At 46.4% G+C, this 27,895-nt stretch overlaps 3 protein-coding genes across 3 annotated transcripts; 1 reads left to right on the top strand and 2 right to left on the bottom strand.

The window, feature by feature from the left end:
- Positions 1-643: 643 nt before the first annotated feature.
- On the bottom strand, positions 644-14,640 carry LOC146252727 (interleukin-17 receptor D). The gene is made up of 13 exons (XM_084680624.1): positions 14,580-14,640; positions 13,572-14,040; positions 12,695-12,779; positions 11,335-11,490; positions 6,891-7,009; positions 6,651-6,774; positions 6,391-6,429; positions 6,095-6,240; positions 4,074-4,145; positions 3,902-3,968; positions 3,054-3,203; positions 2,561-2,754; positions 644-2,123 (listed from the first exon to the last, which is right to left on the bottom strand). The coding sequence occupies exons 2-13, from the start codon at positions 13,689-13,691 to the stop codon at positions 1,587-1,589; spliced, it is 1,809 nt and encodes a 602-aa protein (XP_084536750.1). The 5' UTR covers positions 13,692-14,040; positions 14,580-14,640; the 3' UTR covers positions 644-1,586.
- Positions 14,641-15,268: 628 nt separating this feature from the next.
- Positions 15,269-22,948, bottom strand: fam50a (family with sequence similarity 50 member A). Its single transcript, XM_084681136.1, has 13 exons — positions 22,669-22,948; positions 22,454-22,538; positions 21,778-21,877; positions 19,330-19,484; positions 19,012-19,088; positions 18,496-18,562; positions 18,331-18,392; positions 17,906-17,982; positions 17,690-17,744; positions 17,508-17,556; positions 16,070-16,140; positions 15,832-15,942; positions 15,269-15,431 (listed from the first exon to the last, which is right to left on the bottom strand). Exons 1-13 carry the CDS (start codon positions 22,777-22,779, stop codon positions 15,423-15,425), a joined length of 1,029 nt encoding a protein of 342 aa, XP_084537262.1. The 5' UTR covers positions 22,780-22,948; the 3' UTR covers positions 15,269-15,422.
- Positions 22,949-23,366: 418 nt separating this feature from the next.
- On the top strand, positions 23,367-27,238 carry tmed4 (transmembrane p24 trafficking protein 4). Its single transcript, XM_084680139.1, has 5 exons — positions 23,367-23,743; positions 24,019-24,119; positions 25,027-25,152; positions 25,550-25,696; positions 25,852-27,238. Exons 1-5 carry the CDS (start codon positions 23,605-23,607, stop codon positions 25,999-26,001), a joined length of 663 nt encoding a protein of 220 aa, XP_084536265.1. The 5' UTR covers positions 23,367-23,604; the 3' UTR covers positions 26,002-27,238.
- The last annotated feature ends 657 nt before the right edge of the window (positions 27,239-27,895 follow it).

Here is a 27,895-nt window from a genome sequence, read left to right as displayed (position 1 = left end):
GTGCGGTTGAAGTTGTTTGGAGGAGCGATTTGCGTTTCAGAAAAATAAATAGTTAAAAGATTACCATGTTACACCATGAGTAGGCCTACTTCATGCAGAATAAGGATATTGATTGCTGGGACTAAGAAGGATACTGATTGGAAGAGGACGAAGGCCATGTATTCAGTTCCACGTCATAAGCAATTGATGATGTAGGAAACAGCAGACAGTCGGATGCATGTTCAAAAGCATTGGTAATTTGTTCATGAGAAAGAGTAGGCCTAATTGCTTTTATGAAATGCATAAATTACTAGATGATGTGGAGGATGAACAAGTAGTTTGAGGATGTAAATTGTGATCTGAGAGATGTAGACCAACACCAACTAAAGCTGCATCACAGGCACTGCATCACAGACACAAACATCCCAAACAGTGCATCACAGGCACAAACATCACAAGCACTGCATCACAGGCACAAACATCACAAGCACTGCATCACAGGCACAAACATCACAAGCACTGCATCACAGGCACAAACATCACAAGCACTGCATCACAGGCACAAACATCACAAGCACTGCATCACAGGCACTGCACTATTTATAATTTAATCTGAGAGGTTGTATCGTCACTGGTAACAAGACATATCAAGACACAATGTGCCTCTAAATTAGTAGCTTTATTATTTTACTTGATTAAAGATAAGGCATGGTCACTTTTCCAACACACCCACCACATTATTGTGTTTCCCAAATATAAACAAAAATAAACTTTTTAACATGTAACAGGTCAGTTGTTATACATGCTAAAAAAAACAGCTCTGCGATCACCCTACACATCAGAGATTTGAATCGGCAGCTTATATTCATCAGTCTCCAAGTGCCTGATCTGTTTCATATATTAAATTATGCATGTATATAAAGTCACAGTGTAAGATTTGATTTCATCAGAGCTCAGTATGAGCTCAATACAATGACAGATACAATACAGTTCAATAAAATGTTTATAATACATGACACATTGACACTATATACACATGACACATACAACATATATGACATACAACATACATATAACATACAACACATGACATACAACACACATGGCACATATAACATACAACATATATGACATACAACATACATGGCACATATTACATATATGATATACACAACATACATGGCAAATATAACATACATGACATACAATGGCAGAACAAGGACTGTTGTTCTGAGGTGAGGTGGGTTTGTTTACGCATGAAAATATATACTGCTGCCCTATACATTCATTGCTATTGGCTGCACTATACACTTCACTCCTATTGGCTGCTCTATAAACTTCATTCCTATTGGCTGCTCTATTTCCTGCTTTCCTACTGGCTTCATAAATCCTCACTGTATAAACAGCTCTATTAAATTCAGATCTATCAAGTCTGTATAGATGCATATCCCTCTAGTCTGTATCTGATTATCTGTCTCCAAACACTACCTGGTAGGATTACAGTAATTGTCACTGCAGTTGGGGCCAGTGTTGGAGTAGAGACTGGAAGTGAAATAGGCCGAGCATCTCTAGTTCTATCTATTCTATATCTGTGTGTTGCTAGTCAATCACACAGTCTCTGTATGTAGTGCTGTAGCTCCGCCCCCTCTGTCAGCCCGCTGCTCTAGCCCCACCTCCAGGAAGACGTTACGCTCTAGCCCCGCCTCCAGGATGGTTTTCCTCAGGGCGGCCCCTAAGGGCAGCGAGGCATAGCCCTCTTCTGACAGGCCGGGCAGCATCAGGGCGGCTCCAGGCCGGTGAAGGGCGAGGCGGTGCAAGCGGGAGAAGACCAGCGGCAGGTCGCGGGGCAGTCGGTACGCACTCAGCAGCCCCAGAGCTGCTGGCACGTCACGCTCAGTACTGTACTCAAACATGGCCGCCATGTACTTGGACAGGTCTTGCCCTTTGGCCCTGGTGCGACCCAGCTCCTCTGCAATCAGGGCCACGGCTAAGGAGGAGCTGCTCTCCTCCCCCTCCTCCCTCGGGGGTTTCATCCCTCGGGAGCACAGCACCAGGACGTAGTCGCTCTCCTGCAGCCGGCGGCTAAGCCATCCCACCCTGCCCTCCTCCGCCACGCTCAGAGAGTCCCACAGGTCCAGACACACCTGCACGCACACACACCATACATACACACACACACCATACATACATACACACACACACACACACACCATACATACACACACACACAAGATTTGGGTCCATTAGGATGCACATGGGAGTTAGATGGCTGAGCGGTTTGGGAATCGGGCTGCTAATCTGAAGGTTGGCAGTTCAATCCCCGGCCGTGCCAAATGACGTTTTGTCCTTGGGTAAGGCACTTCACCCTACTTGCCTCGGGGGAATGTCCCTGTACTTACTGTAAATTGCTCGGGATAAGAGCGTCTGCTAAATGACTAAATGTAAATATGACCAATCAGAACACAAATCTTTTGGAAACGTTTTCTCCTGGGTACAAACACACTCTCACTCACTCCAACAAACACACACACTCTCTCACTGCAAAAAATACTCACACACACAATCTCCCAGACTCTTGTACCTGAGTGGCCATGTGTTGCTGCAGGAAGGCTCCCAGGTGCATGACAGCCCTGACGTGGGCGGGGCCATCCCGGCTGCTGTAGCAAATCAGAAGCCGAGGAGGCGTCGACCTGCTGCCGGTCAATGATGTAACTTCCTCTGGTGATATAATTTCCTCTGGTGAGCCACTCCGGTCAGGATGCTGCTGTGTGGTGTCTGGAATCACATGACAGGAAGACGTTCAGGTGAACCTCTTGAACAACAAGCAAAAGAGAACAAGTAACCATAGCAATGTTGGTTTTCAGTTTACACTGCAACCTTATAAAGGCGGTTGACTCCATTTTAAAAATGGCAGCTTGGTACACACTCCAGAGGAAATCTTAGATTTTCAATGTGGACGGATGTGTGAGACCAATCAGAGCAGACATTTCTCATGCACAGTAGCGTATCTATACAAAACACCAAACCCTGGAGTACGCTCAAATCTGTAAAGCTCACTGTGGTGAAACACACACCTGGCCTTGCCATGTCCAGAGCCTTCATCCACAGACGAGATTGTCTCCTGATCAGCACCGACAGCAGGACTACAAATATGGCGGACAAAGCCAGGCCTACAGGAAGCAGTAGGGCCGGAGACACTGAAGCAGTTGCCAGGGAGGAGGGGTCTGAGAAGGAGGAGGGAGGGTGAAGGGGAGGAGGGAGGGTGAGGAGGGAGGGAGGGTGGGGAGGAGGGAGGGTGAGGAGGGAGGGAGGGAGGGAGGGTGAGAAGGAGGGAGGGTGAGGAGGAGGAGGAGGGAGGGTGAGGAAGAGGGAGGGTGAGGAGGAGGGAGGGTGAGGAGGAGGAGGAGGGAGGGTGAGGAGGAGGGAGGGTGAGGAGGGAGGGAGGGTGAGAAGGAGGGAGGGTGAGGAGGAGGAGGAGGGAGGGTGAGGAAGAGGGAGGGTGAGGAGGAGGGAGGGTGAGGAGGAGGAGGAGGGAGGGTGAGGAGGAGGGAGGGTGAGGAGGAAGAGGGAGGGTGAGCAGGAGGAGGGAGGGTGAGGAGGAGGAGGGAGGGTGAGGAGGAGGGAGGGTGAGGAGGAAGAGGGAGGGTGAGCAGGAGGAGGGAGGGTGAGGAGGAGGAGGAGGGAGGGTGAGGAGGAGGGAGGGTGAGGAGGAAGAGGGAGGGTGAGCAGGAGGAGGGAGGGTGAGGAGGAGGAGGAGGGAGGGTGAGGAGGAGGGAGGGTGAGGAGGAGGAGGGAGGGTGAGGAGGAGAGGTTCAACAGCATGTCAGAAGATATACTATTAAAACAGGTGAATACTGCTTAAGCTCCTCTGAGATCATAAGTCCTCTGTCATCACTGTCTGTCCCAGCAGCCAGTGCCCTACCTGTTTGAATGTGCAGCACCTCAATGCTGAAGGCCTTTCTGACCGAGTCCACTTCATCTGCTGCTATCTGTGGGCAGAGAAGGTGGAAGATGACACACACACACACATGCTGAACACACACAGTGTACACACACATGCTCAGTACACACAAGCATGCAGAACACGCCCTGACCTCGCAGGTGTAGTTGTGTCCCTCCTGCAGGCCCTGGATCTGGTAGCTGTGGTGAGTCCTGTTCCTGGGGCTCTGCCATAACAACAACATCAGACAGTGAACCTCCTGTGCAGTGGTGGTTCTAGACACATTTTACTGGGGGGACCAGGGGGGGGGGGGGGGGGGCGTGTTTAATCAGAGGGGCACATAAAAATGGAAACAAATTATATTTAAACTTTAAATACTTAAATTTGACTTTACATTAAAATCATACTAACGGCTCTGGCTCTCCCTCTTCCAGCTCCTCAGCTCTCTCAATACCTTGATATGTTTCTCTCACTTTTTTATTTACTCTGGCAAAAAAGGCTGCAATGTCCCTTCCTCGTTTCATAATGACTACTGGAAAAAGAACAACGTATAAACTTTAAAAAAAAATAGTTAAATGGCACTGGCCCCTGTAGAAGCGCCCCTGCTCCTGTGGCTCACAAAGCCTGTTCCTGCAGAGTGACAGGTGCAACACCTGGAGTGTGTCTTCTTTCTCAATTTTGCGTATTTTTGTGTTGTGACCCGGAAGTTGCTCCCACGAGCTTGACAGTCAGATATTCAGGATGTCAGCAGAGGGCGCATAGGAGAGCAGATCAACGATAAAATTGCTTGCAGATCAATAGAGCCTCAATGCAAAATTTGATTACATCGGACTGAAGCATGTTTCCAGAGACTCATCAGCCACCTCACAAAATAAAGAAGAAGCTGAAATACCGAGCCTTGAATTTTTGGGTCGGATTTTGTTTTGATATTGAATATATATTCATATGTGTTGTTTGAATTTCAATGTAAGTATTCAATGCTTTTTAAAATTCAAAACACGTCACTGATTTGCTTCCATACAGATGGCAGTGCGCCCTCTGCTGACATCCTGAATATGTGGACCAGAGTGACTGTCAAGCTGAAGTTGAAACACGCCCCGTAGTCACAGCCCAACGGAGTTTTCAGACTCATATCCTGACTAGAATTATGAGTATGACAACATCAGGCTACAATGCCTTAGCTCCAGCTCACAAGCTACTGGTTGTCGCAAAGTATGACGTATACAGCTAGTTGCAAGCATGCACGAGTTTCGGAGCTAGGAACAAGCTTCTGCGCAAGACCGGACGAGTCGATCTGGAAAGATGGCGCGGTCCATTAGGAAACCTGCACCCCACCAGAATGGGAGCTTTGTGTTCGAAAATCGGATTTTAACCTGCACTGAAATATATGCCGCACTTGATACAGGCAATCTTACAGCATGCCGTAACACACTTCGGTTGTGGATAGTAGGCCTATGTCCATGCGTAGCAAAATCGATTGGTATGTCTACAAAATTATTTTAGATAGGCCTATAGTATACGTTTAGCTAAATTGCAAATTCTGAGGATAGCCTACCAAAGTTGAATTAGCCAATGTCGTTAGCGATGCTAGCTAACGTTGGTTTGCTAGCTGTATATAACATTTTACTGGGTCTTGCAGCTGTTGGATTTCCTGAAATTATGTTATGATCTATTAGCCATTTCTCACTTTAGCAAGTCACTGTATTTCCAAGTCCTGATAGTGTAACTGAGACAACACAATAATTCCTCTTTCATTTCTTCTTTCAATAAGGTTGTAGCAAGCTCCGACAGTGGGGCAGATTTCCAGGAACCTGTCAGTGAATCTCACGGGCCTACAGTTCCACAAGTATTCACAGCGCTTCTTTACAAATGTTATGTTCATCCAAAATGTATTACATACATTTTTTCCTCAAAATGTAACATTTTTACAAATCTATAAAAAATGTTAATCTAACTTTTTTTCATGTTGGCTTTATGGGGTAATGTGTATAGAATGTTGAGGAAAACATTGAATCCAATTTGGCTGTAACAAGGATGTAACATAACAAAATGTTGAAAAAGCGAAGCGCTGTGAATACTTGAACTGTATACTTTGACCAGGTACACACACACTCCACACAGACATTCCACACAAACACACACAGACACACAAACACACACACAGCATCGTCTCACAGGGATGATGGTGGTGTATCTGTTCAGGCCTTCTCCGTAGCACAGGGAGAAGTAGTGATGGATGTCCAGGTTGGGAGGGGCGAGGTTAAAGGTCACGATGACATCACACCCCTGTTGCAGCACCTCAATGTGTCTGGGGTACCAGTCTGGAACAAGAATATTAGGAGAAAATCACCCAGTACAACATGCTAGACCACCAGTACTACATGCTAGACCACCAGTACAACTTGCTACAGCATCAGTACAACATGCTAGACCACCAGTAGAACAGCTGTGACGCTAGCCATGTTCCTCACCTCTCCTGCACTGGTCCAGACCCATTTTCTCTGGGCACGCTGTGGAACAACCAGTCTGTTGTTAGACAGCTTTGCATCCAGTGAATGTTCAGCTATACACTGAATAAGTACACTGTAAGTCTGTAGTAATCTGTCCTCTCATTTTCTTTTGGATTAATCATGAGAATTCAGCACTTATTGTAAATGTATTCTATGAGAAGGTTGTGTTTTCTAGAAGGTTGTGTATGTGAGTGTGTGTATATACGTGTAGGTGGTCTCACAACGTGTAGAGAAGGCCTTGCTCAGGTAAAATCGGTCCCACTGTTCAGGCACAGGCAGCGCCAGGACTGTCACCACGTACTGAGCCCCCAGAACCAGCCCTGGGAAGGGGTCCGACCTGTACACCTGCACACCAGCCATCACAACACAACTGGTTACACCTGAACGCACCAACCAGCCAGTCCATTGAGTGTGTGGGAGGATGGAAGGGAGGGAGGGAGCAGGAGGTCAAGAGGGCATACCCTGTGTGCATGGGAGGGGGAGAGGGAGGTGCGACTAGAAAGCAGCAGCAGCTGGCAGGAGGAGCGGGTTCCTCCCAGGACCTGCAGCAGCACCTGGAAGCCCCTCAGGAAGGAGATGCCTGCAGGACAACAACACAGTGACAAACTGCACCCTCCAGGACACAGCCACACAACATGGAGCTGTAGTGGTGCTGAGTTGGATATCAGAATCAGAACAAACAAAATGTGTAACATCACGATTAGACTATTGCAACTCTCTTTATTGTGGTCTTTCCTCATTCTACACTATCTCTATTACAAATTGTTCTAAATGCAGCTGCAAGACTTTTGACTGGGTCTAGAAAGAGGGATCATATTTCTCTTGTTTGGCATCCCTTCACATGCTTCCCATTAAGTTTAGAGTTGATTTTAGGATCCTTATGTTTGTTTATAAGGCGTTGTCTGGCTGTGCACCAAGGTATATATGTGATCTCATTGTGCCATACTGTCCTGCTAGGGCACTGAGATCTTCGAATCACTTACTTTTAAATGTGCCACGATGTCGCTACAAATTAACTCTTTCCTGCCGGACCATTCAAATATGGGTCGAAAAAGACCCATGGATCCCGCCTTAATAACTTTCCCATCCAATCATCGATTTTATTTGTGAAAACTGACAGATACTCATGACAACTTAAGCTCAAAGCACATCTAATTGGTTAAGGGGTCACTGCCAGTCAAAAATAAATGTACTATCGTCGGCAGCCATTGTTTTCCGAGGCGGAGCCAGAGCGCACACCATGGGAGATTGCCTACGGTGTTAGATTTAGGCCGTTATATGGTACTCCGTACTTCACGATTAACAGCTTCAAATTGAAATCGGAGACAATATTATAAGGAAAGACAAGTTTCTTAATATGAGTTGTCAATATTGTAAATTAAAAGTCTAAACTTTTTACTTCCAAAGAATTTGTTTGTGGGAGTGACGTGAGTTTTTTTCAGGAAGAATTAGGCTACGTGTCCGGTTTGGCCTTTTGTGACAGGCAGCTATGACGGTAGTAGCATCGTTTAGCCTCGATTTTAGCAGATTTCTGTGAAACTTAAAAAAACAACATTGACTACCTAGATTATGTACACTTTAAGCTAAATGTAAATGCCTTGTTTGGCCAATTCGGTCGATTGTGGAAGAATGTCGAACATTTTTTGTTATGGAGAGGAGTATCTAGCCATAGCGCTTGCTGCTTGGGGAGAGGAATTCTGGTTTCCCCCATGTTTCCACTATTCACTAGCCTGGCTACCAGGGTCTGGAGGGTCTCGTATTGGGAACAACTACATAAAACCAGGATCTGGGCGGACCAATGAAATTGCCAGGGCGGGCTTTGTACGATGATGGACAGATGATCAACAGTAACTTAATCAACAACGTTACGAAAGAGCCCTTGGGTTGAATTCGTTTTCAACAAACAACATATTACGTTGCTCTGATTGGTTGTAGGTCTATCCAATTGAGCGAAGAGGCTTTTGTTTTACGAGTTCGGTTGATACACGCACCGTAGTCACAGCTCAACGGAGTTTTCAGACTCATATTCTGACTAGAATTATGAGTATGACAACGTCAGGCTAACTATAATGGTCATAACTTTTAATCAAAACATGATATTTGCAATCTGTCTTCTGTTCTATGTTGCCCACAGAATTGTGGATATTTCATCAAAGTATTTCTCCATCTTGTAAAATAAGTGATACAAAATTAAGTTGTCTGATGAGGTATGGTGGATGGAGAAGATTTTGGTAGAAAATGGCTTCCTGAAATCACCTTAATAAAGGACGATTTGTTTAAGTAATCATATATTTGTTCACATCATGAAAATCCCCTAGTTCTCTTCTTCAATATGGTATAAACCGTTAAGGTGTATGATTTAATATGAAAATTCATAAAATATGAATATTAATATGAATATCATATTTCAACAGCATATAGAATGTTCAGAAAGTGTGCCCAAAACAAAGTACAAGATAAAAGTGGATTGTGCTTTTGCAGTAGCGGCTCCTAAACTGTGGACTGTTTTACCCTTCCGAATTAGACAAGCAGTCTCACTACCGGTTCATAAGGCTCTTCTTAAGACCCACCTCAATGCTCTAGCTTTTGAAAACTGAAATGAAAGTTGTGTCTGGTTATATTGTATGGAACGCCGAGTTAGTCAAAATTAAATCAATAAATAAATAGGTAAATGAATAGATAAATACATACATAAAGAAATACGGCTATGAAATAAACTCTGAAATAAAAAAAGATGGTAATAAATATATAAATATAACATTATATAATTATATAGCTGAATCCATTTACCGACATCAATAAATAAAAAACATGTATTTATTTAAAAATGACATTTTTGTAAAGACAACATGTATTTAATTCATGGGACTTTTATTTCCTAATGCCACATTTATTTATTTTTTGAGACTTTTACGCACCACATTTTTTCCACATGTATTTCCACACCACATTTATTTCCACTCCACATTTATTTATTTCAGTGCTGTATTTATTTCACATCTCACATGCAAATGAGAGGGGCGTGGTTATCGTCAGACCAACGCAGCAGATAGCTATGCTACCTGTATGGGGGTGACAGTGGAATCGCACTGCCGAACGGCATACAATGTAGACAAGCTTTGCCCATAATGTCTGTGTCGTCTCTGCCTTTGTATGGGAGTGATGGCGGTGACTTAGTAGCCTACGTGTGGGGACTTGATCTTTGATAGCTATGAGGTTGCGCTGAAGTTACCTTTATAAACATGGCTTTCGCTCGTGTGACGTGGAACTCGTCTGCAAAGCTAACAATCACTGCCAACACTATGTCTTCCTAGGTGGTATGTTGGCTGTCACCGCTCTCGAAGTCGGCAACTGTACTAGGCCAAGTGGCTGGCTATCCGGCTAGCTAGCTGACAAAATAATAAAAGGACGACATCAGTGTGGCCATTTCAGCTAGAGCTAGCTATTGTAGAGCTAGTAGTGTTGTGCTGTATTGGCACATATGAACAGCCAAACCCGTTTTGTCACTGAATGGTCATTAAAACGAGTCCAGTGGTAGTGGTTTGATTTAATATTGAATAATTCCATAAACCTGTACCTAATATCTGGGTTTGGTTATTGTGTACCGTGTTGAATGGGTCTTGGTCTTGACACGTCTTGGTTAGTTGCAACTTTAAATTGCCAATAATAACAAAGAGGTAAGAAACTTGACTTCAATTTGAAGCAGTAGCCTACTGTAAATCCAAAGGTATGGTAAGGTCTGGAATGGTCTGGCTTCACTTCAGGTCTCGTCTCACTAAATGGTAATACATGGCATAATGGTGAGGCTAGATCGTTATAATCAGGTGCCATATCAACCTAGTTATCCACATAATAGCAGAGCGATGTAGCGGTGGTGGCAGTGATTGTCTTCTTTGTTGCTAGCTGTGTTAGCTAACATTACCTGGCACTTATCACCCCCCACTACCTGTACATCTTGCACACCAACAGTGCTCGATAAGTCTCAAACTATTTAAGACTTCAATATCTATGTTCTGTAGAGCACTTATCCGCCCAAGTACATCTACAAAATCTACTATCTGTGCCAAAATAATATATCCTGACAAGCCATGCCGTTCGGCAGTGCGATTCCACTGTCACCCCCATACAGGTAGCATAGCTATCTGCTGCGTTGGTCTGACGATAACCACGCCCCTCTCGTTTGCATGTGAGATTTGAAATAAATACAGCACAGAAATAAATGTAGCGTGGAAATAAATGTGGCGTGGAAATACATGTGGAAATAAATGTGGCGTGTAAAAGTCCCATGAAATAAATAAATGTGGCATTAGGAAATAAAAGTCCCATGAATTAAATACCTGTTGTCTTTACAAAAACGTCATTTTGAAATAAATAAATGTATTTATTTATTGATGTCGGTAAATTGATTCAGCTATGTAATTATATAATGCTATATTTATATATTTATTGCCATCTTTTTTTTCAGAATTTATTTCATAGCCATATTTATTTATGTATGTATTTATCTATTTATTTACCTATTTATTTATTGATTTAATTTTGACTAACTCGGCGTTCCATAATATTGATGGTATTGAGTCTTTGTGTGATGTGTTACTGTTTTTTGTATTTTGTATTGTGTGAGACGTGTTGACGTGTTGTATTGTGTTAAATGTGCTTTATAAATAAAGGTTGTTGTTGTTGAAAGGGTTTTATTTGCCATGAAAGATATGTATCAGATACAGTGTGAGAGGGAGAGGATGAGAGGGGTCAAGAAATTAAGGTCTGAGAAGATGAGGGTGAGAGAGAGGGTGAGGTACTCACCATAGGGGCTGGATAACAGTGTGAGGGTGAGAGAGAGGGTGAGGTACTCACCATAGGGGCTAGATAACAGTGTGAGGGTGAGAGAGAGGGTGAGGTACTCACCATAGGGGCTGGGTCTCCAGGAGACCATGATGGTGTCGTGTTTGGGGTCCTGGTCGGGCAGGAAGTCGACCCTCAAGTCACGCGGGGCCTCAACGTAATGCTGACATGCGTCATCCTCGTCACCTAGCAATGACTTGCATGGCCACGGAACACAACCTGGAGAGCGGGGTCATGAGATGCAGTGATGCATGCTGGGAATAATGAGGCCTCAGTAGTTATAACAACAGCAACACAGACCTCAGTAGTTATAACAACATAGACCTCAGTAGTTATCACAACAACACAGACGTATGCTAACATGTGAACAGGGTTAGGGTTAGTGTACAGGGAGGGGTTAGTGTACAGGGAAGGGTTAGTGTACAGGGAAGGGTTAGTGTACAGGGAAGGGTTAGTGTACAGGGAAAGGTTAGTGTACAGGGAAGGGTTAGTCTACAGGGAAGGGTTAGGGTTAGTTTTATGAAGAACTCCCAGCCCAATGTTGGGCTGGACTTGCACTGGCACAAGTCTATTGTGTTTTTATTAACTGATTTATCGTCCCCAGAAAAGGCTGAGAGGTGGACTAAATTTCCACTCTTGGGAAAACATCCAGGTAGGTATCCAGGTAAGTAAGAGCTACTTTATATCTTGTACTTTTGATCTATAATGATCCTTTGTTTCAGTTTTTTTACCTCCCCAGGACCCCATTGGTCATCTTCAGGACATTAGGAAGAAGGGTTAGGGTTAGGTATGTTGATCACTGGTCATGTTACATTTACATTTATTCATTTAGCAATGTATTATGTTGGACTCATGTTATTATGTTTGAGTCAAAGATGATCAGTTGGTCTGTTATTTTAAATCTTTCTTTAGTTTCGTAATGTTTTCTTAGCCTATTTCAGTTCTGACTTACGTGCCTACACCTGGACTTGTGTGCGCTGCAGTGGCTATTATCAAGCACAGAGGAGCACGCGGACATTTGCACACATCAGTTTGTGTTTTCAACTACGTTGATTTAAAAAGCCTTAAATTGGGATTCTGTACCTTTTCCGGGATTATCAATAAAAATGAATGCACTGACTAATATCTTTTTTTTAAAACAACTTTTTTTAAAGGGTCTAGCGACGCCCCAGGTTCTACGTACTGATCCTACGGTTTAGGTTGGTTCTAGGTGCTGATCTGAGGGTTTAGGTTGGTTGTAGCTGTTGATCTGAGGGTTTAGGGCTAGGGTTTAGGTTGGTTATATGTCTGGTACTAGATCATATGAAGCACATTGCTTGTAACCAGGGCTACAGAAATTAGATGTGATTAGATTGTGTAACAACTGAAACATGATGTAACCATGGTGATCGTGTAACCATTGTGTAAAGTAGACCAGACTTACTCCCAAACTGCTCCAGAGACCTCATCCCCAGACTCATCTCCACATCTTGTCTGCTGATCCTGCAGTACTCACACCCTGGGAACCCCTGCAGGACCAACACACACACACATCAACACACACACCACCACAGTACTCACACCCTGGGAACCCCTGCAGATCCAACACACACATCAACACACACATCCACGCACAACACAGGCCTGAAGGACATTATCCAGCTGTTAAATCTCTCCCCCTCCCCCTCCCCCTCCCCCTCCCCCTCCCCCTCCCCCTCCCCCTCCCCCTCCCCCTCCCCCTCCCCCTCCCCCTCCTCTCTCTCTCTCTCTCTCTCTCTCTCTCTCTCTCTCTCTCTCTCTCTCTCTCTCTCTCTCTCTCTCTCTCTCTCTCTCTCTCTCTCTCTCTCTCTCTCTCTCTCTCTCTCTCTCTGTTGTCAACTTTCTGAATGTCTCCGTCTGTAAACGTAATTCTGAACCTGCAGAACAGGAGAGCTCAAGAATCACGTGCTCCCACTCTAGTAAAACAGGCCACTTACCGATCCTCGGGTATAGGTAAACAAGTCACTGATCAGCCACTCACTTACGTTTGTTCTAGTTCTTTGAAAAGTAGTTCAGGGAACTAAACTTGCAACCACAGCTGTAGAGGTATTATAGCCAAGTCTATGTCATATCATTACACTCTACTACATTTTATATTTAATCATTTAGCAACCGCTTTTAACCAAAGCAAAGCATTAATATTCCATCGAGAAAGTAGGAGATTAATGAAGAAATTAAGAAATACTATCTTACATTCTATAATATACAATGACAGACGTTACAGATACGCCAAGGAATATTTATAAGAAACGTCGGACCAAGAAGGGTTCACGAGGACGTACCTGCCGAACGCACTCCAAGCTGCAATTTCCCGGTGCGAGCGGAGGCATGTTCACCTGTGGCCGCACTAGCTGGCTCGTGAGAGTGAGAACGTGGCAGTAGATTATCGTGGTTCTCCACATGCTGGCCGTGTCAACATGACATTGCTCAAAAAGTAAACTTGTACCGACCCTCACTGCGCTGGACGCTTCAGCTCCTGACCGGGGAGGTAAGAGCTCGGGATCTGACAGCTGAGACTTCAGAATTCAGACGATTCACTGCTCAGGGGGTGCGTGAGAGCAAGAGGGGGAGGAGGAGGGAAGGTGAGGGAGTGGTGTCTCCAGGCTAAATGAGCACTACACTGAGGTAGTTAAACCTGCCAGTTAACAGCAATGGCCCTCCGGTAGAACTGTCACGGCGAAGGCTCATGATGACGTAGGTTGTCCGTTCAGCATTAAAGCCGACCAAGGAAAACACCTAGCCTACAAAACACTGGTCAGAAGGTAGAAGCTTGGCTTGATTAGCATTTAAAGCTTGTTAATAATGTCGCCAAAATAGGCTACTGTTACAAGGCCCTATATCTACAGTGTTGTGTTGTCCAATACAGAATCTGGGAGTCATGTGGCTGAGCATTTAGGGAATTGGGCTAGTAATCTGAAGGTCGCCAGTTCGATTCGTAAAAAAAATGCCTCTTCGCTCAATTGGATATACCTACAACCAATCAGAGCAACGTAGTATGTACGTCCTCGAAAGTGATGCCTTAGGCTGCGTTCACACTTGACTTATTTTTACAGAAAAAAAGCGCTGCCTTTACATGCAACCCTATTGGAAAAGGAAAAAGGCAGCCACCTTTTTTTTTAAGAAGAGGCCGCCTTTTAAAAACGTTTTTAAAAGCGCTGAGCCCGACGCCTTTTTGAGTTCAATTTTCTCAACTTTTCAGAAAAGCGCTGGGTGAGGTCAAGCGCCTTTTTGACAGCTGACCAATCAGGACGTGGAGAGTAGTTATTAGTGTACCTTCCCAAGTAACCTACCTTAGTTGCCAGGCTATGGCTAGGTAGCCTGACGTTGTCATACTCATAATTCTAGTCAGAATATGAGTCTGAAAACTCTCCGTTGGGCTGTGACTATGGGGCGTGTTTAAACCGAACTCGTAAAACAAATGCCTCTTCGCTCAATTGGATAGACCTACAACCAATCAGAGCAACGTAATATGTTGTTTGTTGAAAACGAATTCAACCCAAGGGCTCTTTCGTGACGTTGTTGATTACGTTACTGTTGATCATCTATCCATCATCGTATAAAGTCCGCCCTGGCAATTTCATTGGTCAGCCCAGATCCTGGTTTTATGTAGTTGTTCCCAATACGAGACCCTCCAGACCCAACTTCCCGACCAAATTTTTGTGGGCGGGGAGAAGTTGGGCTGGGAGCCAGGGTAATGGCTAGGGCTATGGCTCCTCAAACGCCAAAGCTAAAGCAAGTAATTGCATTTTATTGGCCATAGTAGCTAGCTGTCAATAAACCAACGGAAAAAACGGATAATAATGTATCGCTAGAGTCTAATTTAAATAGTCACTTTTATTTCCAAGCCAATCATTGATTTCATAAAACAACTAATAATTAAACGTCCACGTAAAAAGCTGTCCTTATTCAGTGGCCCTTGGTTGCATAGCAGTGGTTAACAAAGAAAGATTGCTATGGCATGAGACAGGCCAGAGCTAGATTTTTGTGAGTGAATAGTTTATTAATTACAAAGTAAACAAGACACTGAATCAGAGAAACAAGCACAGGCCCAGAGCACAGACAGCAGAGGCCCAGACCACAGACAGCACAGGCCCAGAGCACAGACAGCAGAGGCCCAGACCACTGCGGACGTTTCACCGAATCTGAAAAGCAAAACCAACAGTAAACACTCCTCACTCCACGTCACACTTTCTAACCCCCAAGACCCAGTTTTATAATCTGGCAGTAATCCATTCTCCAAGGCTGCATGTTGTCACCATATAGAAAAGCAGCAGCAACACTCAGGAGAGAGAACGTGTCCCAGCATGCTGGGAGCACAGCATGCTGGGAGCACAGCATGCTGGGAGCACAGCATGCTGGGAGCACAGCATGCTGGGAGCACAGCATGCTGGGAGCACAGCATGCTGGGAGCACAGCATGCTGGGAGCACAGCATGCTGGGAGCACAGTCGACTAACAGTGAAGACTAGGATACTAACCATAGAGGGGGTGGCTGTGGTTCTAGTAGGATAATAACCATAGTCTGTGGTTGTGGACTACTCACCGTGTACTTGTCCCATTTCTTCTCGGGGTCATACGGCTCCCAGCGACTGGCAGGGAAGATGTGCTTGTTCTTCTCGTACCAGCTCCTCAGAACCACCTTGCCTGCATGGGACTGGGACAGAGGCCTGGTCAGACTGGCACTGCACACACCTGCTACAAGTGTGTTACAGGTGTGGATGTGTTACAGGTGTGGTTGTGTTACAGGTGTGGGTGTGTAAGGGTTAAGCAGTAAACCCCACCTCATCTTTCTCCACAGTGGCGTCGTTCACCAGGCGGATATCATCGTGGACGTCAAAGCTGAAGAGAGGACCTGGACCAGAGCAGGACACAGTCAGCCAGCAGGGGGCAACAACTACACACATCCTTCAGGAACTACACACATCCTTCAGGAACCACACACATCCTTCAGGAACCACACACATCCTTCAGGAACCACACACATCCTTCAGGAACTACACACATCCTTCAGGAACCACACACATCCTTCAGGAACCACACACATCCTTCAGGAACCACACACATCCTTCAGGAACTACACACATCCTTCAGGAACCACACACATCCTTCAGGAACCACACACATCCTTCAGGAACCACACACATCCTTCAGGAACTACACACATCCTTCAGGAACCACACACATCCTTCAGGAACCACACACATCCTTCAGGAACTACACACATCCTTCAGGAACCACACACATCCTTCAGGAACCACACACATCCTTCAGGAACCATTCCTTTTTCAACAATCACTTCATTATTTGTTAGGGAGCCAATCAGGGAGTTTTTCTCCTTTCAGGTTGAGGGCTGCAGGGCCGTTGGCATGGTTATGACTAGGGATGGGCATAATTAATCGATCATTAAGAATTTTGTCGATGACATTATTTGTTCATCGATAAAACTCATGCGTGTTCCATTGCGTAGTGCGAGTATTGAAGGAATGCAATGGATTTCGCTATGTGGCAGGATTTAAACATTTTACCAAACGAAGCCAATGTTTGGAGGGGAAAAAAAGCCACAAGGCTACTCAGTTACCGGCGAGTTTCCATGTATTTCAAAAGTAAACATGAAGAGGTCACGGCGAAGTGTAGCGTGAGACCATTTTGACTTAAAAATTACTTTGTTCACTGCCAACACTGCAAAGCTGAGTATAAATACAACTCCTCCACAACTCAAATGATGTAACACTTAAAGAACGTACATCCGACCCTGGTTAGTGGCAGTGCATCCTGCTATCGGTGTTAGCACGGAGGAGCTGCGATGCACAACGAGCAGAGAAAATTACCCAACGGATCTGCAAGTCCATCGAGATGGATATGCTACCCTTAAGTATTGTTGAGGGCGAAGGTTTTTATGAAGCTTTGTTAATTAGCCGGAAAAAACGAGGGTCAGTTGTGTTTGAGCACCGGCTTCTAGCTGTCGGCTCCGCTTCTAGGAGTTACAGAAATAGTTGTTCTCCTTGTCATACAGATCTCAATGCGGAAACACGCTGTGTTTTTTCTATTTTCACTGCATTTTGATAAGGCATATAAATAGTGAATTTTAATATAAAAATATTAATGATTAATCGAAAATCGATCGTTAATTCTCCCGACGATCGATTAAGACAATTTAATTGAATGCCCATCCCTAGTTATGACCATCTGCCCTGCCTGGGTGGTCCAGGTGAGACTCACCTGATTTGCCTCTGGCTTTAGTTACAATGAAGTCATAGAAGCTGTGGTGCTGGAAGAGAACATCAGTAATATTATAGAAACACAATCCTCTATAGTAGATACAATATAGACAGTTTCCTCTTTGTTAGATAGTATATGTTAAGTTCAGTCTACTCGGAGGTTGTGTGTGTGTCAGAACTCACATGAGGAATGATCAAATCCTCTTTGATGTACATCAGCTGTTCAACACCAGCTGCCCTGCAGACAGCAGTCAGGGGTTACCACGTTCCAGTCAAGGGTTCAAGTCAGCTGAGGCAAAATCAAGAAGCATTCAAATGTTCCCCTCTACCCTCTCCTTCCCCTCATACTGCCCCTTCCCTCCTCCTCTCACCACCTCCATCTCTCCCCCTTCTCCTCACCTGAGTTCACTGAAGTCCTTCCTAAGAACTTCCAGAGCTTTCTGCAGGAACTGCTGGATGGTGTTGCCTTTCTTCATCTGTAGCGACACACACGCAGAAATATCATCAACATGAGCTAGCTCCACCTACCATCCTCCCCAGCACCACCATCCTCCCCAGCACCACCATCCTCCCAGCACCACCATCCTCCCCAGCACCACCATCCTCCCAGCACCACCATCCTCCCCAGCACCACCATCCTCCCAGCACCACCATCCTCCCCAGCACCACCATCCTCCCAGCACCACCATCCTCCCCAGCACCACCATCCTCCCCAGCACCACCATCCTCCCAGCACCACCATCCTCCCCAGCACCACCATCCTCCCCAGCACCACCATCCTCCCCAGCACCACTATCCTCCCCAGCACCAGGAGGCCAGCCTACCTTGACTGTCTTCCGATGTCCAGATCCATCCCAGTAGCTGAACGTGATCTCAATCTCCTCACCTGGACGACACACACACACCTGAACAATACATCCTACTGTCTGACAGAGACTCAGTGTGTGTGTGAGAGTGTGTATCTGAGTGTGTGTTGCTGGCAGACTCACCTTTGATCTTCTCCTGCTTCCTTTCCCACTCCTGCCTCAGCTCCTCTCTCAGGCGATTCTCCTCCTCCTGGGGGAGGAGGGGGGGGGGGAGGAGGGGGGGGGAGGGGGGGGGGGGTGGGGGGAGGAGAGGGGGGGATGGGGGGAGGAGAGGGGGGGATGGGGGGAGGAGAGGGGGGGATGGGGGGAGGAGGGGGGGGGGGGTGGGGGGAGGAGAGGGTGGGATGGGGGGAGGAGGGGGGGGATGGGGGGAGGAGAGGGGGGATGGGGGGAGGAGAGGGGGGGATGGGGGGAGGAGGGGGAGACCAACATTCAGGTACCAAGCATTGGGTCTATTTTATTCAATCTTTAAAACTAATTCTGTTGTGGTTGTGTGAGTGTGTTCTACACATTATCGGTTAGATCTGTCCAGTAACCCTTACTGACGTCCTCACCTCGTGTTCTACACACTGTATGGGTTAGATCTCTTAGGGTTATCATCAGTGATAACCTTCACCCTGAGGGTTATCCTGTCCTCACCTCTCGGTCCCGGTCAGGCAGGAAGCTGGTGTCCACATCTGGGTTCTTCCCCAACTTCCTCTTCTTCACTGGGAAATCTAGAAACAGACATGGGGTACTGTAATCTGTTACACCATACATTTATAGAGAACAGGTATAATCTGTTATACCATATATCTATGGCGGAAAGGTATAATACCATACATCTATGGAAGACAGGTCTAATGTGTTAAATTATACATCTATGTATTCAGTGGTTGGCCCATTTTGACAGAAGGGAAGCTACATAACATCATATTGATAACATCCTATTGATAACATAATAACTGTGAAACTCACAGAACTCCTCTTCCTCCTCCTCCTCCTCCTCCTCTTCATCCTCCTCCTCTTCCTCTTCATTATCATCTTCCTCCTCGTCAGGATTGAAGGATAAACTGGCAATCTTCCTCTTCTGCTCCTCCTTCCTCTTCCTCTCCTTCTGCTTCTCAAGTTTCCTTTCCACAACACACACACACGCAGGATAAAGACATCACACACACACTAGGGGGGGAACAGACCCTGGAACACATACTTGATTGACAATACAGTACTGTCGTACCTTATTGCTTCATTCCATCATACTATTTGATAATATGGCTACGGTATACATTTGTAAAGTTGTCAACTTTAGAATTATTCATAGGGATACATTTAGGGTGGGACAGTAGGAACCAATGTTAAGAAACATGTAATTGTCCCCACCAATAATTGCGAGTCTAAACATTTAATTCATTCTTTTAACATTTTCTGCTCCACAATTGGTTAGCCTAATGAAGGGAGACTCGCGTTTTGGAATGGAAGAAAGAAAACAGGACAGAGTAACACAGCACATATCGCAATTTTTTCTTTACAACGTAGTTAAGGCGGCAGGCATGTGTTGCTTAGGCGGCTGCCTTAACTGTAAAGTGCTGAGGGAAACCCTGGACTCCTGTCTCTCTTATTAAACCCTGGACTCCTGGCTCTCTTATTAAACCCTGGACTCCTGGCTCTCTTATTAAACCCTGGACTCCTGGCTCTCTTATTAAACCCTGGACTCCTGGCTCTCTTATTAAACCCTGGACTCCTGGCTCTCTTATTAAACCCTGGACTCCTGGCTCTCTTATTAAACCCTGGTGGAGAGATGCGCCGGGGGCTGTGTGTTGTGATGAATTTAGAGCCGCATATTTCAATGGCGAGTTGCCCTGTCACACATGCACACTTTGACAGTGTGAGTGAAGGGAGATAGAGACAGAGAAATAAAGAAGCTAGAAGTGAAAGGACAGAAAGAAAAAGTGCAAACTGCAAATCGACTGTGTGGAGCGAAAGAAAAGAAGAGACAGAAACGTCAGAATATGACTGTGGCTCAGGGAGACAACAAAATTATGGAGATTAAAGAGGAGACGTTAGTAGCCAAAAAAATCTTCCCATTAAAATCTGCCACAGTTACGCCAAGCTAGCAAAGCAAACGTCGCTAGCGAGTGCTTTAGTGGTAACTACGAAAAGAGCTCCAAGAGACTTAATGAATTCACCAATTTCCAAATGTTTTTGGGCCAAAGACAAGATGCGCATTTATACAGTCGATAAAGAATGCTTAAAGAAGCTTCTGAATGAACTGGATAAAAGATACCTAATCCCATCCCGATATTTGTTATACTGAAAACTACATTCAAAGATTCCACTCCGTTTCATTCTACTTTACTGTGGCGAATATGGATAGGAAATCCTTTTGTTCATAACCCCTTTGTGAAGTTTAATGTTACATTAGTTGGTTGGGGCTGCTGCAGCACTCTATAGAGCAGGCAAACTGAGCATTTGATTTGACATGGCTTGAAAATCTTGCTAGCTAACATGTCCAAAAACCGTTGAAATTAACTGTTTTTCATAAGTAATCATACACTTTGTGTACATTACAATTGAGTTTAGGATTTTAACTATACAAAATCTCTATTTTTGACAGAAAACTGATTTTCAATCTTTTTGTTGGCTTATAAATAGCCAACAATGAGCGGCCACGACAGCCGACGGGTTCTTGCAGACCGCGACACACATGTTTAACAATATCGAAATTAATATCGATATCGCAATATACATGCTCAATATCACATTTTGGCAATATCGTGCAACCCTAACACACACATGGGTGAGACAGGCATGAAGGTTCACCCTTACACACAGAGACATGACCAGCAGAGCAGTGAGATAGACCGAGTCAGAGACATGACCAGCAGAGCAGTGAGACAGACAGACAGACAGACAGACAGACAGACATGACCAGCAGAGCAGTGGGAGAGACAGACAGACAGACAGACAAACACATGACCAGCAGAGCAGTGAGACAGACAGACAGACAGACAGACAAACACATGACCAGCAGAGCAGTGGGAGAGACAGACAGACAAACACATGACCAGCAGAGCAGTGAGACAGACAGACAGACAGACATGACCAGCAGAGCAGTGAGACAGACAGACAGACAGACAGACATGACCAGCAGAGCAGTGAGACAGACAGACAGACAGACATGACCAGCAGAGCAGTGGGAGAGACAGACAGACAAACACATGACCAGCAGAGCAGTGAGACAGACAGACAGACAGACAGACAGACAGACAAACACATGACCAGCAGAGCAGTGAGACAGACAGACAGACAAACACATGACCAGCAGAGCGGTGAGACAGACCGAGTCAGAGACATGACCAGCAGAGCAGTGAGACATACAGACAGACAGACAGACAGAGACATGACCAGCAGATCAGTGAGACTCACAGCTGCAGCTCTTTAGACTGCTCCTTTTTCGCCAGCTGTTTCTCCCTCTCCTTCACCAAGGCTTCCTGCTTGGCCTTCATGTCGTTCAGGGTGACCAGACCTGAGGACACACGGGTCACATGTCTGTTCTCCAACACTAACCCTCCACCAGTGAGCTAAACCCATCCTACCTCCACCAGTGAGCTAAACCCATCCTACCTCCACCACTGAACTACACCCATCCTACCTCCACCAGTGAGCTAAACCCATCCTACCTCCACCAGTGAGCTAAACCCATCCTACCTCCACCACTGAACTACACCCATCCTACCTCCACCAGTGAGCTAAACCCATCCTACCTCCACCAGTGAGCTAAACCCATCCTACCTCCACCAGTGAGCTAAACCCATCCTACCTCCACCAGTGAGCTAAACCCATCCTACCTCCACCACTGAACTACACCCATCCTACCTCCACCACTGAACTACACCCATCCTACCTCCACCACTGAACTACACCAATCCTACCTCCACCAGTGAGCTAAACCCATCCTACCTCCACCACTGAACTACACCCATCCTACCTCCACCACTGAGCTACACCCATTCCATGCTCCACCACTGAACTACACCCATCCCATGCTCTACCACTGAGCTACACCCATCCCATAGATGCGGAGTATATCTGAGTTACTCACCCACGGTGCTGGACTTCAGTTCGGCCTCTACGGCATCGTAGTGGGCTGAAAACTTCTTGTCGATGTTGGACTTCACCATGTTGTCCTGGAGACACGGAGCGCATCGCATTAGTCAACAGGAGAGGTTACCTGCATACTCTGGGATGGCGCCTGGGGTGAGCTTGGGGACATTTGTACGTTACTGGATAAAAACACATCCCCAGTTAACAACGTACCTCGGCGATTTTCTGTTTGAGCTGCTCTAGTTGTTCTCGCTGCTGCTCACGCTTTTTCATCAGCTGCATGGCTCTTCCAGCCTCGCTAGCGGCACCTTTGTACTGCGCCATGTTGGAGGCTTGTGGGGCAACACACCAATTTCACAATACAACAGAATGTGTAGTACAAACACTACAAAGAACCGCAAGTAAACTAACTCTGAAGTGATGTTATTATTGTGTACGGAGGGCTAGAGATCTCATCACAACAACGCCACGAAAATGGCACCAGTGAAATGCATTATGGGTATTTTCAAAGCCACTTCTTGTGTAACTCACTTTCAAAATAAAGGTTTTGCTGACACCAATTACTGACTGTTTTTAGTAGCTCTCCCTCCTACGGATCCTTCTTTTTAAATGTTGTTTAAGCAGTTAAAGCGAAGCCAGCGAATGTCTAATATAGGGAGAACTGCCATTCTCGAGAAACTTCCGTGTTCTAAACTGGTTGCTGTTCCACTGTAGTTACACGCGAGGTCTATGAATGGAGGTCTATGGAGCTATAACCAGAGAATGTCTAATAAAGGGAGAACCATAGATATATATAGGGAGAACTGCCACTCTCGGCAAACTTCCGGGTTCTGAACTAGTTGCAGTTCCACTCTAGTTCCATATGAGGGCGCTAACGGTCAAGTGAAGAATTAATGGATGTCTATGGAGCTAATACCCCTCAATCCACTTTTCTCAGGATATTATTTTTTGTGTAGTTATTCAAATTCTGAATTCGAAAGGGGACGCAAAGAAAATACACACCGCTGGCTGTCCCAGTGTAACTCTGGTGGAACTGCAACAAAATTCGGTACAATGGGGCTTAATAGGGAGTGGACAGGCTCTCCGTAAACGGGCTCTGGCGAAGCTTCGGTAACTGAAGGGGAAATCTGACCAGCCAGGAGATTCAACATGATGCTCTCTACGTGTGCCGCTGCAGTTATCACGCTAATGGCGTGGGTTCCCCCAGGTTACGCTCTCTATTTTCACATAGGGGAGACAGAAAAGAAATGTTTCATAGAAGAAATTCCAGATGAAACAATGGTTATAGGTACGTTTATTGTGTCGGACTGTAATGCTAGGCTAGGCTAACCAGCTGTCTCCAGCTCGCCCGTGACGCTGCCCGCATCTTGTTCAGCCCCGCAAGTGCAGCCCTGCAACTTCCTCGAATATGTTTCTTGGTTTAGATACAAATAATAAAGATACAATGAGAAGCTTGATGCCGCTATTCTCATAGAATGTCTGCTGGCAAATCTATAACCTCTGAACCCTTACTTAAAAATGTGTTCTCGCCAATAATGTTATGGGGTCCTCAATTGTTTCTAGGAAAGTACCGGACTCAGTTGTGGGATAAGCAGACCGGGTCCTTTCTACCCGCCACCCCGGGTCTCGGGATGCACGTGGAGATCAAGGATCCGGACACTAAGGTAAGATGAATTACACGAAAGAAGACGGTTTTTACAACAAAGCACGTAGGGGTCCTCTACTGTATCATGCCAAGCATGAACGGCTTTTGTAGAATGTTTTAACGTTAATGTGTTACACCCCCCCTCTTCTTCCTCCTTCTACTCTCTCCCCTCTCCACTCTCTCCCCTCTCCACTCTCTCTCCCCCCTCCACTCTCTCCCCCCTCCACTCTCTCCCCCCTCCACTCTCTCCCCCCTCCACTCTCTCTCCCCCCTCCACTCTCTCTCCCCCCTCCACTCTCTCCCCCCTCCACTCTCTCTCCCCCCTCCACTCTCTCTCCCCCCTCCACACTCTCTCCCCTCCTCCACACTCTCTCCCCCCTCCACTCTCTCTCCCCCCTCCACACTCTCTCCCCCCTCCACTCTCTCTCCCCCTCCACTCTCTCTCCTCCCTCCACTCTCTCCCCCCTCCACACTCTCTCTCCCCCCTCCACTCTCTCCCCCCTCCACTCTCTCTCCCCCCTCCACTCTCTCTCCCCCCTCCACACTCTCTCTCCCCTCCACACTCTCTCCCCCCTCCACACTCTCTCCCCCCTCCACTCTCTCTCCCCCCTCCACTCTCTCCCCCCTCCACTCTCTCCCCCCTCCACACTCTCTCTCCCCCCTCCACACTCTCTCCCCCCTCCACTCTCTCTCCCCCTCCACTCTCTCTCCTCCCTCCACTCTCTCTCCCCCCTCCACTCTCTCCCCCCTCCACACTCTCTCTCCCCCCTCCACACTCTCTCTCCCCCCTCAACTCTCTCTCCCCCCTCCACACTCTCTCCCCCCTCCACTCTCTCTCCCCCCTCCACTCTCTCTCCCCCCTCCACTGTCCCTCCACTCTCTCTCCCCCTCCACACTCTCTCCCCCCTCCACTCTCCCTCCCCCAGATCATCCTGTCCCGTCAGTATGGTTCTGATGGTCGCTTCACCTTCACCTCCCATACCCCAGGGGAGCACCAGATCTGCCTGCATTCCAACTCCACCAAGATGGCACTCTTCGCTGGTGGCAAACTGGTACCTGTCTGCCTGTCTCTCTGTCTGACTGTCTCTCTGTCTGCCTGTCTCTCTGTCTGCCTGTCTCTCTGTGTTCCTGTCTCTCTGTCTGCCTGTCTCTCTGTATTCCTGTCTCTCTGTCTGCCTGTCTCTGTTTCCTGTCTCTCTGTATTCCTGTCTATCTCTCCGCCGGTCTCTCTGTTTCTTGTCTCTCTGTCTGCTTGCCTGTCTCTCTGTCTGCCTGTCTCTCTGTATTCCTGTCTATCTCTCCCCCGGTCTCTCTGTTTCCTGTCTCTCTGTCTGCCTGTCTCTGTTTCCTGTTTCTGTATTCCTGTCTATCTCTCTTCCTGTCTCTCTGTTTACTGTCTCTCTACAACTAGGGTTGTTGTTGTGTAATGTGTGTGTGTGTGTGTTGTAGAGGGTGCACCTGGAGGTGCAGGTGGGTGAGCACACTAACAACTACCCAGAGATCGCTGCCAAGGACAAGCTGACGGAGCTGCAGCTCCGGGCCAGACAGCTGCTGGACCAGGCGGAGCAGATTCAGAAGGAGCAGAATTACCAGCGGGTGGGTCGTGTTCTAACGAGGGTCGTGTTCTAACAAGGGTCGTGTTCTAACGAGGGTCATGTTCTAACGAGGGTTGTGTTCTAACGAGGGGCGTGTTCTAACGAGGGATGTTGTAACGAGGGCTGTGTTGTAACATGTCTGTCTGTGCCCTGCAGTACCGTGAAGAGCGCTTCCGCATGACCAGCGAGAGCACCAACCAGCGTGTGCTGTGGTGGTCCATCGCCCAGACGCTCATCCTCATCATCACCGGCATCTGGCAGCTCAAACACCTCAAGAGCTTCTTCGAAGCCAAGAAGCTGGTGTAGCCCTGAGAAGAAGAGCCAAACCTGGAGACACACCCCAGACACACCTTAACCCCTGCCCACCCCAGACACACCTTAACCCCTGCCCACCCCAGACACACCTTAACCCCTGCCCACCCCAGACACACCTTAACCCCTGCCCACCCCAGACACACCTTAACCCCTGCCCACCCCAGACACACCTTAACCCCTGCCCACCCCAGACACACCTTAACCCCTGCCCACCCCAGACACACCTTAACCCCTGCCCACCCCAGACACACCTTAACCCCTGCCCACCCCAGACACACCTTAACCCCTGCCCACCCCAGACACACCTTAACCCCTGCCCACCCCAGACACACCTTAACCCCTGCCCACCCCAGACACACCTTAACCCCTGCCCACCCCAGACACACCTTAACCCCTGCCCACCCCAGACACACCTTAACCCCTGCCCACCCCAGACACATGAGCAGATGGAGAACTTGGCTGCCAGGAATGTAGAGGGAACCTTGTGACCATTTATAGATAATCACCAATATGTGTATTGTCGATCATCATTTTTTACGTTTGGTCATCTTAATGTATATGTTGATGTGGTTTCCTGTGTGTGTACTGCTAAAGAGACGTTACAATGACTGCATAGATGGAGTACCAGTGCCACATAACCAGCTTCATTCCATCAGTATAGCAGTTTAATTTGACGATGCATATTAAATGCTTTTACATCACCTGTGACTGTTCTATTACCTGCTACTGGTGTGTGGGTAACAGTCCTGTTGTTACTCATCACAGTCACCCAGCTCTGTCTCAAACCTTCATCTTGCTGCAGAACCTTCTAGCACAGAAGCAACTCACACAGGTCCCATAGCATGAAGTAGGGTTAGATGCGAGTTAGCACAAGGTAGGATTATATGATAGTTAGCAGCAGGTAGGATTATATGCTAGTTAGCATGGTAGTATGGGGTAGGGTTAGCTGCCAACTAGCATGAAGTTGAGTTAGATGCTAGTTAGCACAAGGTAGAGTTAGATGCTAGTTAGCACAAGGTAGAGTTAGATGCTAGTTAGCACAAGGTAGAGTTAGATGCAGGTGGACACTCCCGTTGGACCACAAGTGGGTTCTGTGCTATGATGGATAAAGGATAAACCTGAGCCATTTATTTCATTTTGATTAACTGCAAATTTTAGACCATGTAAAGTGTGATTTGTTTTAATTGTGTGTTGGATTTCCATGTCCTCAATAAAACACCAAAAATCATCTTGATGCTTTCTGTTCCTGCCCAAAACCTCAACCCTACTCTGACTTCAACCCTAACCCCACCACGACCCTGACCTCACCATGACCCTCTGCCTCACCCTAACCGAGCTGTGAAGAGCTAACCCTAACCTTAAACACCGTAAGGACCAAAGAAGACTACAGCTGCTGGAAACACTTTATTGCCTGGCCTCCTTTATTCTCTGAATTAGACAGTGGTTAGTGGCTGTGTGGAACACCTTATTTTCTGCTTGAATCTTTTCATCCCCACTGATTAACAGGGTTAACCTTAACCCTATGTAGGCCTTATCCAGCATACCTAGATGCAGTTATGAACCTTTTACTTTGTGCGTTATAGTGGCTACTGCATATTAGCTGGATGAATCGTATGTTACCATCTAAAACGTAAACCTGGATCTCCTCTTGCATAGGGCGGCTCTTCGTCCTCATCACCACCTCAAGAGGTCACATCAAAACAACACGACAAAATAACAAATAAAAACAATGCTATCTCTTCACACTGATCTTTTTTGATCATATATATATATATATATATATATACATATCAAGAATAAAATCTTGCACCATACAAAACAATTTCACAGTATTGTACATCATAGTAAAGGGAGAAACAGGTTTTTATTCAATTAAATTTGACCA

Source organism: Hypomesus nipponensis, chromosome 18 (genome assembly GCF_054491055.1).
Source record: "Hypomesus nipponensis isolate SF chromosome 18, ASM5449105v1, whole genome shotgun sequence".
Lineage (NCBI taxonomy): Eukaryota > Metazoa > Chordata > Actinopteri > Osmeriformes > Osmeridae > Hypomesus > Hypomesus nipponensis.
This window is presented reverse-complemented; position numbering and strand designations above follow the sequence as displayed.